At 39.6% G+C, this 15510-nt stretch overlaps 1 protein-coding gene across 2 annotated transcripts; it reads left to right on the top strand.

Moving 5' to 3' along the window:
• Positions 1–5597: 5597 nt before the first annotated feature.
• Positions 5598–13843, top strand: tead3a (TEA domain family member 3 a). Of its 2 annotated transcripts, XM_026153409.1 has the most exons (12): positions 5598–5669; positions 5832–5894; positions 5985–6047; positions 8445–8456; positions 8861–8971; positions 9065–9108; positions 9221–9282; positions 9376–9509; positions 9607–9777; positions 10245–10385; positions 10524–10676; positions 12148–13843. In XM_026153409.1, exons 1-12 carry the CDS (start codon positions 5598–5600, stop codon positions 12259–12261), a joined length of 1140 nt encoding a protein of 379 aa, XP_026009194.1. In that variant the 3' UTR covers positions 12262–13843. The 2 variants fall into 2 exon arrangements, with proteins under 2 accessions (XP_026009194.1, XP_026009195.1); XM_026153410.1 differs by lacking the exons at positions 5832–5894; positions 8445–8456.
• Positions 13844–15510: the final 1667 nt, after the last annotated feature.

Raw genomic sequence — 15510 nt, 5'->3', positions numbered from 1 at the left:
CACATTTATCTTGTTTCGTGTGTTGTAGGTGTGTTGTAGCTGGAGCCGTCATCATTGCGTCGGAGTGGAGTTGCCGTGGCAGCCCTGATGGGGCGCAGGAGGAGGGTGCCAGTCCCAATGGAGAGGGACTGGGAGACGGGGCGGACCGCGGATTGGACGGGGATCCTGAAGGGGTGTGGAGCCCAGACATTGAGCAGAGCTTTCAGGAAGCTCTGGCCATCTACCCTCCTTGTGGAAGGAGGAAGATCATACTGTCAGATGAGGGGAAGATGTATGGTGAGGAGCAGCAACTTTCTATCCCTTTCCCCTCTAGTTTCTTCTTCGATATTGAAATGAAAGCTCAAACAAAACATATTCAAAGAAGCTGTAATATATAACTGACTTGTTTGTAAAGGATTTGACTTTAATTTGTCGGTTTCCTTTTTGGGTTTAAATAATTTTCTTTCGATGACTGTGTAAAATTGCAGATATTTAAATTTAATAGAGTCAATAAACATAAAGCAATGACTGTAGCAGCCAGTATGACATGTTTGTTATCTGTAGGCACCCTTTGCTTGACCCAACCATTTTGGAATAAATAAAAATGATAATAATAAAGGCTTTACATGTATGAACACTTTATTCCAGAATTTTAGTTCTTAGAAGAACCACACCAAAAAAAACCCAAATTTTAATCAACTGCCTGCACTTTGGGACAGAGTTGGTTTTTGACCCCTGTGCAGAATCACCTTGCTTTATGCGTAGGTGATCAGCTCGCAGGTATTTTCAACAGGCTACGTAGTTTTTTGTTTCAGAGGACAATCTGCAGTGATAAGGTTAAAGGAAGGAGCATGTTGACTTCTCATGTCAACTTGTAGTTAACTTCTGAATAACTTCTGTTGTTCTGCATAAATGGTCTGTGAAACACCAGGAACAGATTTGTTCTAAATGCACACAAGCAACGTTTCATGTGTTTGTTTTTTATTAGGATTGGTTTAAGATGCTGCCTGTGAAAAGAGCTCTTTATTTTGGCTTTTTTCTTACCTTATGAAACCCTTGTGATCCTTTTTTCTTTTTTTTGAAGGGGGGAGTTGAGTGTTTGCACTCTGAATCAGACTGTGAAGCATTTGTGCATTTGTAAGGGTGTTCAGCAGTGAGGGGAGCGGGATATATGATACCAGGTGACAGAAAGGGAAAGTTTGTTTCAGCATTGTGGCATTTTCTCCTTTTGTGGAAGCGTGGGGCTCAGTGTGTTGGTTGACCTTCCCTGCTTCCCTCTCCTTTAACGAGGATTGTCCCGTTGATGTATGCTTACACTTACTAAAAAGCAACACTGAGACTGAGCGTAATATTAGCTGTACAACACCCAACCTTGCATCGGTGCTTCTTAATACTGTGAGCTACTAAGTATCCATTTCAACTTTTGCATAATTGGATGTGACTTTTTATGTTAAGATATTGTTTAATATAAATGATAAACCAGTTTAGAGGATATAAAATGAAAACCACGGAGATTTATCAGCTATTTTTCACCTATAGTCAGATGTGGACAGGTGTTCCAACATCACCCAATATTGCTAAATGAAAATACATCTCATGCCTTAAAGTGGTTTGTGTGCATAAACACTCACACTAGTGTAAAGGAATTAAAACTACGCAGTGCTCATTTAGCTTATCGGCACAAGTGTGAATTAACTATTAAACTGTTATGAACACAGCATTAAAATTATATACTGATTTCATAGTAACGCGAATCTCAGTGGGTGTTTGCTTTAATTATCCTTCTTGAGCTAAACTAGGCCAGTCGTAATTGATCCAGCCTGCGTGCTGTCTTTGGTGGCAGTCATATGTTACTACCATGATGTCACCCTGGATTATAGTGCCAAGCAAGTATTTCTAAATAGGGATGATCAGCAGACTCGGTGACACAGATAATGCAGCGTGCGTGTGTGCGCGCGTGTGTGCGTGCGTGTGTCAGTAATGATGTTTTAATATTGGATTGATATTTTAGTTTGTTGAAACTTAACACTCAGCTTCTTCATCATCTATCTCTTCATAATCATTTGGCAGTTAGATGGGTGCTGGATAAATACTCTAATGATTTAATAAGTAATGCAGATGAAAAATAATATACTAACTTTGGCATCTACTGCTTTTAAATCACACCACACCTATATCCATCGTTATTAGACTTTGAAAAACATTTTCAGCACACGGTGACAAATATCTTGGCTTTTACTTTAGGGTTGTTTTTAAAGATTGATATATGCATATTTGGTGTTTTTAAAATCCACGTATTTATCCTTTTATTTCAGTCATGTAAAAAACTTTTTCTAACATCTGCTGTGTGTAGTGATTAATCAGTCCTTACTAAGACATTATGGCAGTGTAGTTAAAAAATAAATTGTTTTATTGTCACAAGTTGTGGATTACTTGTTTACGCTCTGCCTGACTCTACTCCAATCAGATTGTTACCTTTTTAGTGTACCAAACCTGCGATGCCCAAAGTTGCCTTGTACCCTCTAGTGCCCAACTGTGCAACATCAAGACTCAACATGATTCAGCTGTGGGGTTTTTTTCATTGCATCTTATTTTCATCTCTATCCTTAATCATCCTAGCATGCTGCACATCCTTTCCAGCCCAAAAGCCACTCAGAACAAGTCCTGTTCTCCTTCCTTAGTTTCTAGTCTTACATACAACTCACTATAAACCTTTTCCTTTGCTTTTACCACCTCTTTCTTTGCTGGATGACTAGCCTTCCAATACTCCTGCTTTCTTCATCTATCCAACCACTCCCCTTTGACTTTTTCTTTGCTTTCTTTGAATACTTTGTTGCATGTCCTCGTTTCACCATGGAGTCTCCTTTTCATCATTTCTCTGTTCCCTTCTGGTAATACTCTGTATCACTTTATTCAGTCTACTTCAGAATTCCTTGTGCTCTTTTAACGGACAGCCAGCCTGTGGGATTAAACTCAACACCACGCCTTCAGCTTGATCAGTTTAAATTTCTGACTCTCTCCACCTCAACAACACTCTTCACATACTTTTACTTGAAATTTCTTTCCTACTTCATTTCACTTCCTATCTACACCATGGTAGAACAGTTGGAATCAACCTCTGTTTCTTCTGGTCTTCCTTCCCCTCCATCTGGTCTCTTGCATGTATTATCGTATCCATCATGTCGGCCAGTTCTCTCCCTTTACCCGTCATAGTTCCTGCATTTAAATTCCTCCTCACTCCTGCCTTTCCGTCTTTCTTGCTGCCTTCAAACACGCCTTCCCCCTCTCTTCTTTCTTTGTCTTCGGCCAACAGTACCACAGTTTCCACTAGCACCCACTTAGCTAACAGTACCAGGGGCTGTTGTTGTTCACCCAGGCCCTTTCCAATCAAGTATGGAAATTACATTCTTGATGATCCGCATGTTTGATTAGGCAAAGATTATATTCCAGGTGCCCTTCCTGATGCAACCGTCACATTTATCAGGACTTGGGACGGCCCACTATGAGTACACTGGTTTGTGCCCTCACCTTGTGGCTCGGTTATATTACATATTTATAGTTGTAGCTTATCTTGCCTTATATTATAGCAAAATAGATCTGACATCTAAAGAAAGAGCTTTTACCCTTATGTGGAGTAGTGGCAGGCTGCAGGGTAGTGCATGTGTCCTGTTTTGGGAATTGGAGCAGACTGCTGTGTCTGAGTCAGCCCCTTCTGTTGATTTTGGGAAATTCTGTGCTCTGGTAACTTAACAGTGCTGATGTGACTCATCTGAAATCCCTACAGCGTCACAGCCTTTTCCAGAAAAAAGGATGATGATGATGATGTTAGTAAGTGTGCATGTGTGCTAAATGATTACAGCTGTGGGATCAGTCTGGTCACCTTTATATTTAACCGCTTGCGGCGTGCTGTATAATGGGTTACTTAGAAGTTACAAGCGACGAGCAGATCATCGGGTGTGGGTTGGAACTGAGAAGAGGGAGAAGGAAAGAGCTGACCAGGCAGTCTGTGCTGACCACATTTTGGAAGTCTGTTAACAATATCATGACCTCTCCTCTGCTTTTCTCTCCATTCCCACCATTTCTTCATCGCTTTTGAATGTCTGCCAGCAAGCAAACGCAAACCTGACTAAAAATTAATACATGCTATTCTTAATAAAAATGTCTTACAGCCTGAGAATAGGAGAACTTGACAAGTCTTTATGGGGATTTATAAGAATCTCACTACCTTGGAGACACACACTTTCACACTTAAAACATTTCACCATAAGTGGCATCACATTGAGGTTTTATTTTATGCTTGCAGATACAGACAGTGGATTCAAAAGTATGCACGGCTTCATTTTAGAACTTGACCAGTAAGTTCGGGACAGTCTAAACATAAATTTGAATGTCACTGTGACCACTAAACTCAAACAATAAGGACTCTCGGTCCAGCCATTTGTGTTACGATTGCACTTATTGTATTTTACGTTGTGAGACACAAACTACTAGACCACAACCACATTTGGCTTCAGATTCAAGGCAAATGAAGTTTAGCTTAATGTGGAGTGTTCACCCATGTCCGCCTGTCTTTTAGATTCATATTTGTTTCAGTGAACAAATGGGATGCAACAAGTGGTGCAATTTAACAACTTTAATATGTACAGACATATGTAGGAACGATGGTCCTTTTTTAAAAAACTTATTTGCTTTACATTGCCTTTGTCATACATCAACCACAACAGTCATAATTAACTTTGGCTTTAAAAAAATGCAGCCATTTAGTTTTGTTATTGTAAATTTCTTTTGATTACTAGGACATTCCTCCTCAGAAAATCGCACAGTTCAGTTCTGGAGCTGTGATTCTGTCTGTTTTTGCAGCATCATAAAAAGTTACAGGGTCCTACGTGGCTCAAGCAGCAGAGGGAGCTACTGCCTGGAGCTACTTGCAATCTTACTATAATACATGAAAGCTCTGTCTACCTATCTGACCACAAAACCCTTCTACATAATGGGAGCTGAGCTGGCACACAGTAGTGATGCCCTCACGTTGCCTAGCAACCACCTACACGTGGGCTAAAACGACCCATTTGTTGCATTTCTGCACCTGCGACACCATTAAAGCAAGCTTGGGATCATTTTCATTTATTTATATACACAAAGCTAGACACGTGCAATATATAGTCATCTTGTTGCTTAGCAACCACCTAACAGCCTCAAATAACATTTGATATAGTAGAACTGATGAGTGAATTGATGCTGTTTTTTAGATTAAGTTGATATGGTTCCTTGATCATTGAAAGATTTAAATACATTTTATTGTATATCAATAGTCATGTCACTCCCACATTTACCTTGTAATTTTTTTACCACTCCTGTTTTCTTACTTTTCTCAATGTCATTATGCAAATCAGTTTGTCAGCAGCACAAACAGCCCAAACAATACTGCAGCTTGGCCACATACTAGTAATGTAAATACTAGAGAGTGACTGTTACAGGGAGACATTTGAATATGCCCATGCTAAGTCTGCTCATAAGGTGTGAGCTATATCTGCCCAAACAGTGCAGTTTAAGAATAACTTAACAATTGTATAACGTGTTTGTTTTTTAGTCATTCTAATTTTATCAGTTTCTATGTCATGTCAGGTCGAAATGAGCTGATAGCTCGCTATATCAAGCTGCGAACGGGGAAGACACGCACACGCAAACAGGTACGCACAGATATTTGTGTCGACTACGACACTGATCTGTTTTATGTAACATTGTAACTTGTTCCACCTTGTTTAAATGAATATTTATGGACTGTGTCTGTTTAAAATGATGAAATCATTGTGTAAATGTGTGTTTTCACGGGGGTAACCCTGGGTCCACAGGTGTCTAGTCATATTCAGGTTTTGGCACGTAAGAGGGTACGAGAATACCAGGCAAGCATCAAGGTGGGTTCTCACTGACTATACTCTACTCCTCTCTGTAGTCACAGCCTTCTTCTTTTCTCTTTCCTTTTCCTTCATCCTGTCTTTCCTCAGGTCTCTAGTCACCTGCAAGTCTTGGCCAAGAGAAAGTCTCGCGAGATTCAGTCTAAGCTGAAGGTATACATGCTCACTGACTTTGCAATGCTAGCCGCTTCGCTTTGCATGCTCAGATGTAACTTGACCCAATCTTAGACGCAGATTTTTCTGCTGGGGTACTACCTGTATTGGGGGAATCTTTACTGTCAAAGCCGACTCCCACCACCTTAAAACTACAACTATATTTAACTGTATTTTCCAACCATATTCATGAGACTCGTGCCCTTAAAACTGGTGCCTTGCTCTTAGTTCTTAACATCGGCCATACGAGTCTCCAGGGAACTGCAACTGCTAATCAAATTGCAGACGATCAATATAACCTTCATGGAGCCTTTTTGTCGAGACCAGTAGAAAACTTTGATGGACCAAAGTTAAATCCAGTATAGAAGGACTTTGCTGCATGATTGGAATATAGTCAGTAGGGCACAGACATTTATTTATTTATTTTGCTTGTATTGTCTAGCATTGCACAGTGCACAAGTTTGTTTTCTTGAGTGTTTATATATGTTTGGCATCATTTTTATGCATGGCTGGTACGTTGGTCATTTCACTTGGATCAAGTTTGTGGCCTTAGACAAATAATTGCATGAGATTAGGTTGCTGGCTTTTGTTGACCACTTAGTTTACAATGCTAGCGGCATGTAACCTACATGCATGCCCCCATATCAGTAAACATGCAAGGTGTCTTTAATGTGGCCATTTGAGGAATTTCAAAAGTTTTCTCCGTTGATTTTTCTCTTTCTTTAGATTCTTGCTCTTGAACATTTCCTACATTTCTTTTTATCTTTTCTCTCTATTTCTTTCTTGTGGTTTTACCATTCTCTGTTCTACACAAAACAAACCGTCATTTTACACCAAATCTGTTGAACCACCTGCTCTCCTGTACACATGTGGAGAGTAACCTTTATAATCTCCAGATATAAACAAAGGACTCAGTTTTATGATGGAACAGATCAGTAGGACATATCCTGCTCTTTCAGTATAAGGCAGTGCTTTTGACTACAGTTACAGCTGATTTCACCTTTTTCACCCATGAAAATTTCATTCTAACTTGAAAAATGAACCTAAATTCATTAACTCACGACACCAAAGTGAAAATTGTGTTTTTAGGTTTTTGATTTTATTTATTTATTTAATTTATTATTCATGTATGCGCACATCTGTTTATTTTCTGACAAATTTATTTAAAGAAATAGTTGAAATAAGTATGTCAAAGCATTTGGACTATAAATTAAGTTCTTTGTGGACATCAGTCACTTTTGATTGTTGGCCATGCTCACATGGATTGTGCAGTTTATTCTTTCTGGGTCATCCGCTGACATTAGCTGAGACTTTGATGGTGCCACCAGCACTACTCCCAGACGAATCATGAATCATTTGATCCCATATGGAAAAGATATATATAAATCTTATAAAGTTTGTATCTGTCTTGTGTGAAACTTGTATGAAAAGCATATAAGAGTGAAAACAGATATAAGATCCCTTGAAAAATTATATAATGAAACTTGTATGTTTTAGTAAGTATCCAAAACAATGTATGAAAGTAATGAGAAAGTGGCCACTTTCATGAGTAATCACATATACGTTTTTACTATTTCTTTTCCGTATGGGATCAGTGATTGAGTCTTGTTGAGATGGTACTCCTCTCTGCAGTTAACTAACTGAACACCGATTAGTTAGCTTTGGGTTCTATCGAAGAAATACTTGCTTCCGTAGTTAAAGAGAAAACTCCAGGATGTGCTTCTAGGAACACTTCTAGCATCTGCTATCTTTTAAGCTGTGGTCTGCTAGACTGGTGGAACGGCAGAGAGGGACAGGGGGAGACTTAACAAACTGGTCAGGAGGACCAGCTCTGTCCTGGACTGTCTGCTGAAGTCCATCGAGCAGGTTGGGGAGGAGAGCATGTTGTCTAAGCTAACATCATCATGGACAACACCTCCCACCCCCTGCATGACACTGCGAGCACTGAGCAGCTCGTTCAGCAGGAGACGTTTACACCCACAGTGTAGGAAGGAGCGAAGGACACACACCCCCCCCCCCCCCCCCCTCCACACACACACACGTACATATCTCTGTACAATTATTATACATATTTCTGTACATTGTTATCTCTATATGCGAACTTCAGTTGCTTATTTATATAAGACCACTTTGTGTCTGGCTTCTATATTTTATATTCCACTTGCCATAAGAGCTGCGTAACAGCCAAACTTCTCATTCGTGGAATAATAAAGCTTTATTCTATTCTATTCTATTTAGAAAATAAAAAACTTTTATTCAGACATAAACATGCAAAAAGTGAATGTATCTAAATGTTTTCTGAAGTATGAACAAGGCATATTCCTAACAATGATTTTGTGATCTGCTTTTACTTTGAATGTACTGAAGTTAATTAATAAAATGTCTTTTTTGCCATAGGCCATGAACTTGGTAAGTTTCGGTTATGCAACTACAGTTTTCTGCTTCAGGCTTCTGTGTTGTGTGGTTGGCATCACATTGCTGCTAGTCCACAGTTGCAGTTTTATTGCCAAACTCAAAAAACAAAACAAAACCCTGCTTGTTGCTCTTTCGTTTTAGTGGCTTTAGTGAAATACTGGTGACGGTTAGCTCTTCTTACTTGGTTTGCCTCCTGCTTCGGCTCCCCCTCATGTGCGCTTTGCTTTCTGCGCTATTTTTCCATATAGTTGCTGCATCATGCTTATGTACACTACATGTTGGCTGGCTTGCTGTCTAAAGTGGCCTTTGGAGTTGGCTGATCTTGGAATGATAACCTGCATTTTATTGTGACGTTTCAGAGTTTTGTCATTGTGTTTTACTTTGTCTTTGTCATTCAGGACCAGGTCTCGAAGGACAAGGCGCTGCAGACGGTGGCCAATCTCTCATCAGCTCAGATCGTCTCTGCGAGTGTAATGAAACCCCAGACTCCCTTTCCTCCACCAGTCAGAGTGAGACGCTAACACAAACACATCTGTTGTTTTCTACTTTTCGGGGTAAACGTGAGCAAATCGTTTTACTCAATCTGTTTCTTCTTTGTGTAGTTTTGGCCCGGCCCTATGCCAGGACAGCCTGGGCATTCTCAGGAGTAAGTATAGCTGGCACATACCTTGGTTTTCTGTCTTGAAAATCAAACTTTCTTGCGTAAGCAGGTACATTTACTCATTTTTGGGGTTATTTCTTCTGTTTCGTTTTTACAGCATCAAGCCCTTTGCACAGCCGCCGTACACTACACTCCCAGCCCCCGTCCCTGCACCTATCAGTAAGTGTGAACTTGATTTGCACAGTTTTTTTTTTTTTTTTTTTTAATAAATATTGTTATTTGAATTGTTTCACAGTTTTAAATGTTAAACAGGTTATGAGGCCTTGCCACCCCCTCGACCTGCAGCTATAGCAGCTCCTGTATGGCAAGACAGAACCATTGCCTCTGCAAAACTACGGCTACTGGAGTACTCTGCTTTCATGGAGACTCAACGAGACAGAGAGACGGTACAGACAGCCAGAACCTTTTGAAGCAAGAGTCCTCAATATAAAATTTTTTCTTTCTTTTTACCCTCTTGGACTTATTTCTCCTTCCCTTCTACAGCATAAACATCTGTTCGTGCACATTGGCCCATCAAACCCTGGCTACAGTGACCCAGTGTTGGAGTCCATAGACGTGAGGCAGATTTACGACAAGTTCTCTGAGAAGAAAGGAGGCCTGAAAGAGCTTTACGAAAAAGGGCCACACAATGCATTCTTTCTTGTCAAGTTCTGGGTACGTAACCAACAACACTAAACCATTTTAGCAAAGAAAGTCAGCAAGTTCTAATCTCAAAAACTGAGCTGGCGTTTAGGACATGCGCACTAACATGCTTAAGTGTTTACACTAGATTACTTTCACTTTGTTAAACAAAAAATTGGGTCTTTTGTAGAGTTCATTTTGCAGTCTGAGGTAATAACCTGCTACACCACACGGGGGAAGCAAAGCCAGTGTAACACTAGAAATTATGCAGGAAATTACTTTTTCACTTTTTTGTTCTTAAACAAGTGTTTTTAGTTGCATTATTATTATTCAGCAAATCAAACACAAGTTCTTGAATAGTTTCTAGCTCGGTCCATGTAACGTGTGAGTATTAAACACTACAGTTATATTCTTTGGTGGTGACGTCTTCATTTATTTTCTTCTACCCCTTTATTTTTTGTCGCACTCATTCTGTGTCCATCTCATTCTCCTTGTTTTAGGCGGACCTGAGCAGTGACATCGAGGAAGGTTCTGGCGCTTTTTACGGCGTGAGCAGCCAGTACAGCGGAACAGAAAACATCACTATCAGTGTTTCAACAAAGGTCTGCTCCTTTGGTAAACAGGTGGTGGAAAAGGTTGAGGTGAGAAAATTATTCACACATTTTAATAATGGCTCTTATTTGTTGAATATATGTACACATACTCAAATATATTTTACATTAGACCCCACCTGCATGTGTTTTAACTGCAAATAACGCATGTGGATTTCTCCTAACCAGACTGAATATGCACATCTGGAAGGAGGAAAGTACATGTTCCGCATCCATCGCTCACCCATGTGTGAATATATGATCAACTTCATCCACAAACTCAAACACCTGCCGGAGAAGTACATGATGAACAGTGTTCTGGAGAACTTCACCATTCTACAGGTGTGTGTGGGTAATCTGACCACCAATACAAAACCATACACTGTTTATAAACCTGCTTTGGTTCATAGTGTGAGGCAAGATTTGGTTAATAATTCATATAAACTATTATGTGGATAAAATGTAGAGTTGAATAGAGTTGAATATCCTTCGGCATCATTTAAAAACAATTGTTAAACTGAACTTTAAGAATTCATGAAAACGGCACGAGGGGGTTACAATCAACTGTACATTTACTGTATTGTACACTTTTTTTGTAGCTTTGCATATTTACATCGACATAGTGGATTTTAAATTGGGCTCGATGCTGAAAATCTTGTGAATATGATAACTTGAGAACAAGGTGATGTAGCATTCACACATTCATAATATAGTCGTCTCTACTAAAAATGGCAGAGGAGTTTCAACACCAGTGACCTTGACCTGAAGATCAGAGGTCAACCTTTATGATAATAATGAAATAGGTGAGGAACAGGCCTCAACTGACTGCCATGGTCCTTTCATGACAAAGTAAGCAGACATGATTTGACACTGAGTCCATTCAAAGTGCTCAGTTTCACTTCAGTTTTATTTCTATGACTCGATACACTTTTACATCGTAAATTAAAGACCTAGAAGTGATTAATTTGTATTTTCTAGTTTTCACTGTGTTTTTAAACATGAGGCCTAAAGACATGTCAGTGTAAGTGCGAGAGGCCTTTATTGCACTGGGGGGGGAGTGGCTAAATCAGTAATCTGGTACATTGTTAAAAAGGAGTGTACCAGCCAAATATTGACAGACCTAACTGCATGCTTATGACAGATTAGACCAGAAAGCTTTAGAGAGTCTGGCTCTCTCGGGGTGGAACCAAGATTAACAGCTCATAATCTGAACCATAACATATCTTGACCTTATCTCCACCAAGTCTACTGAAAAACTTCACTGACTCTCAAAACAACAGCAGCTGAAACCTAGTGCAGCATGTCCAGCAAGTAAACAGCATTTGGTGATGTGCATGAGTTTTGGGCTTCAGGCAGTCATTCACTGCAAATGATTTTAATCAAAGTATTAATACCAATTCTTAGATATTCATAAATGAGGTGAGATCTTAGATATTTGTGCAATTCATTTTGAACTAAATATAGAAATAGAAATATAATAATAATAATAATAATAATAATAATAATAATAGAAATGTAAAAATGGGTGTGAGTGGGTTATTCCAAAATGTCTGTAAAACCCCTTGAATTAAAGCTTGCAGTTTGGTCACATATTTATTAATTGATTGATTTTATTTATTTTGAAATCCACTGTGGTAGTGTCCAGAGGCAAAAAAAACCCCCCAAAAACAAATTATAGGCCTAACTGTGCACAAAGGTATTTTTGCACCTTCTTAATGTAATGAACTGAATTTGAAAAGGTTTTGCTGCACATTGACAAATGTACTTTCTCCCCCCTCAGTGCCTTTCTTGTCTTTATTTGTGTCTTTGCTAGGTGGTGTCCAACAGAGAAACTCAGGAGACTCTGCTGTGCATCGCCTTTGTGTTTGAAGTGTCCACGAGCGAACATGGAGCGCAGTACCATGTTTATCGACTAGTTAATGACTAGCAGCATGTTGTGTACATGCAGAGACTCTTCACGGACTTTTTGATACTCACACCATAAACACTATTTCCAGCTGAACACTCAGAATTGCTCCTCTATTCTAAACACACGTGTTTCAACAGACCAACCGTCACACTGTAGTCACGCCTGTTGTTTATGGTTTCCCATTGCTGGAACATGTATGATGTATGATCATATAACAGCATCCCTCTGCTTAAACCAAAAGAGTCGGCAAACGCAAAGGTCTTATATACATTAGATACTCCTTTTTTTTTTTCTAATTGGAAATTGAAAAAACCTTTTAAAGTGAATCAAGTTTAACATGCAGTCCTTTGATCAACAATGGAAGACTGTGTGATGCACTACAAGTGGATCTTTGCATTTGCATCACAGGTGTGACTGATGTGAGATGAGTTTGAATATAATCTATGAAAACAAATATTCATCGTTCATGTAACCTGCCACAAACACTATTACTTTTACAGACTGCAGTAGCTCTGCGAGGTACAGTTTGAATGAGTCTACATTGGAATAGCCTCTGTTACCTGTTTAGTATGAAATCGTGGACTTCAGTCAGCTCAATCGAAGGTCCAAGGATACTGCATAAAGTATAAGTGAGCCTCATGTAAAGAAGAGCATGTTGTATTTATATTTGATGTTGTGTCAAAGTGTAAAGAGGGAGATCATTTTAGGAGTATTTGCTTTCTCTTTGTAAAGGTTTCCAGTGGAGGACGTGTTTTCGACTGCCTCACTTGTCGTTTTAAACAACAGAAGAATTCAGACAGTCTCAGACTAAGTTCACGTTTTGCTCTTTGCAGCATTTTTAACGACAGAATCACCTCCGTGGACGTGCAACTATTTTTACTTTGACTGTGTGGGCTTGCTGCAGTACTTCTACCTCCATGCGAGTTGGGATAAGAATGTGCTTTGATTTCTAAAGCCTTAAGCTGAGGAGCACTGATGTATAGGACACGTACACTACGCTTGTAACGGTACTGTTTGTAAGCCAAACCTAAGGTAAATAGTCCATTTTTGTAAAGATGAACTTTTTTTCTTTCTTTTTGTATTTCACCAGCAAAGCAAAAAAGTGTTACTCTAAAAATGTTAAAGGACGGGTGTTCGGGGTCTATCTGTTTTCATATGCAAACAATGGTATGGTACAGACCTCATTAAGGTCGCCAGCAGTGCACTGGGATAGATTTTGCCTGATAACACTAACGACTATCCAGCTGACACTTTTTTCTTTTATTCTATGTAATGTGTTGGATTATTGGTACATTTGGCTTTTCTCTTTCTTTAGTAAACCTCACATTTTTTACTTCCTATTACACTGTCATGGCCTCTCTGTGCAGGATTATCTTTGCCTGTGCCGAAGAGAATTTGTCATTTGACTTTCTATCATGACACTAAGAGCTAGCTGGCTCTATATTTTCTTTTTTTTTTAAAAACATGAGATCATATTTTAATACTCACTGTGTGGTCAGCCAAAAGTGTTTTATTTTATAATTGCGTGTACTGTTTGGCTGTGCCTCGTCACTCCTGCCTGCTCAGTGAATTAAAACTGGCTATACGCTGTACCTGTAAAGTTACGCGTTGGTGTCTTGATCATAACGTTTAGACAGATGAGAGGAAACGAGCCTTCCTGGGTCTGAAAATAACAAATGGTAAATATCATTTTTAATCCACTGTTCCTAATTTATATATTCTGGTTGATCATGTCCACATGCCTAATTGCTCTGAGTTCCTGCCAGTTAATTGGCTGAATTGTAATCTGGGTAAACGGTCAGTTGAACAGGTGTACCTAATTAAGTGGTCGCACCTAATTTAAATTAGAATGGAGCTTTTCACTGTTGGTACATAAAACATTTGTTAAATGTAGTGTAGGAATTAATAAGACACTTTTTTTCTTTCAAAAATAAGGAAATATGAGCATAAGCAATACTACAAGGTTTGTCTGAGAGTACGGGGGCTGTTTGTGTGTTTTTTGGGGGTTGTTTTGTTTTTTGTCCTCCTTTCCATGCAGGCTGACAAAGCCTGACTTAGTTTCACGGATGCAGAGCATGGCTGCTATATGAAAGGCACTCGTATATCCCTCAGTGTCCCTGGTGTTTTAACAACCAGGCACAGTTTGAGTCGCTTCTATGCTCATGACAGCGTTGACACAGAGATTGCAGTTTGTCGTTTGCCCTACTAGATGGTGCCCTTTGCTCAAATGTTTAAACAGCATCCAAAGTATAGCAGGCTTTTTCAACGCACTTGCATATCAGTTTTGTCCCACAACTTTTTCACTTACACTTGCAACCAACACTCCCACATAGTTGCATAACACTGGAATTACGTTTACGTAACCCCTCTGTGCTGCAGTCATATTGCCTAAATATTGCAAAGCACTGCTGTCTCAGATAATCATGGCTCAAAAGTGCAGATGTGTGTAATTGTCTGGTTTTAATTACTGCAGTTTGTCAGTTAACACTAACATGGGGGGGGGGGGGTCATCATCTATAAGACAAATCACGTCTTCAAATACCAGAGCTGACCTGAAGTCACGTGTATAGCTGTCAATTTGAAATTCAGTCACACCTCCTGCGTGGGCTGTCCAGTCTGTTAATCCACTCGATAAATCCAAGTCACGCCAACAGACTAATGTACAGACAAGTGAAAGCTAACATGGTAAACCTCAGTAAGGCGATGCACCGCCGCTTGCTGCAGTAAGAGTTTCATAGAACTGTTCAACACGTTGGTGCAAAATGTCTCACAGAGGTTCAGTTGGGCTGAAGTCTCGTGGCTGCGAAGGAGACGAATCCCATCGGTCTTGTACATATCAATAGTGTGCCACATGGGTGCTGATAACAAGCACCCTTATCACTGCTGAATTTCTAACAATTGATAAGCTTTGTGTGGACTTATGGTAATGGTGCAATAAGGACACAAGTGAAACCACAATGCACTGGGACACAGCCGCCAGATTGCTCACGGCAGACGTTCAGTGCAGTCACCTGTCTGTATCTGCTTTGGCAGCCTTCCACGGTGTATATAGGAAAGTGATGAGTAAGTTTATAGAGCTTTAACGTCACACATTTTCTGTCCGTAGCCAGACTATAAATAGACGGTGAACGGTGCTTACTTTGTGCTCTTTTTTTTTCTGGGATTGGTGTCTTGAGTAAAAACACAAAAACAATTCTTGTTATAATTGATGATAATAATAAAATGCAGTGAATGCCGCACATGCGTAAATGCTGTCCTAGGTGGACA

The sequence above is a fragment of the Astatotilapia calliptera genome, chromosome 20 (genome assembly GCF_900246225.1).
Source record: "Astatotilapia calliptera chromosome 20, fAstCal1.2, whole genome shotgun sequence".
Classification (NCBI taxonomy): Eukaryota; Metazoa; Chordata; class Actinopteri; order Cichliformes; family Cichlidae; genus Astatotilapia; species Astatotilapia calliptera.
The sequence above is the reverse complement of the archived record's forward strand: the minus strand, read 5'-3'. Positions and strand labels throughout refer to the sequence as shown.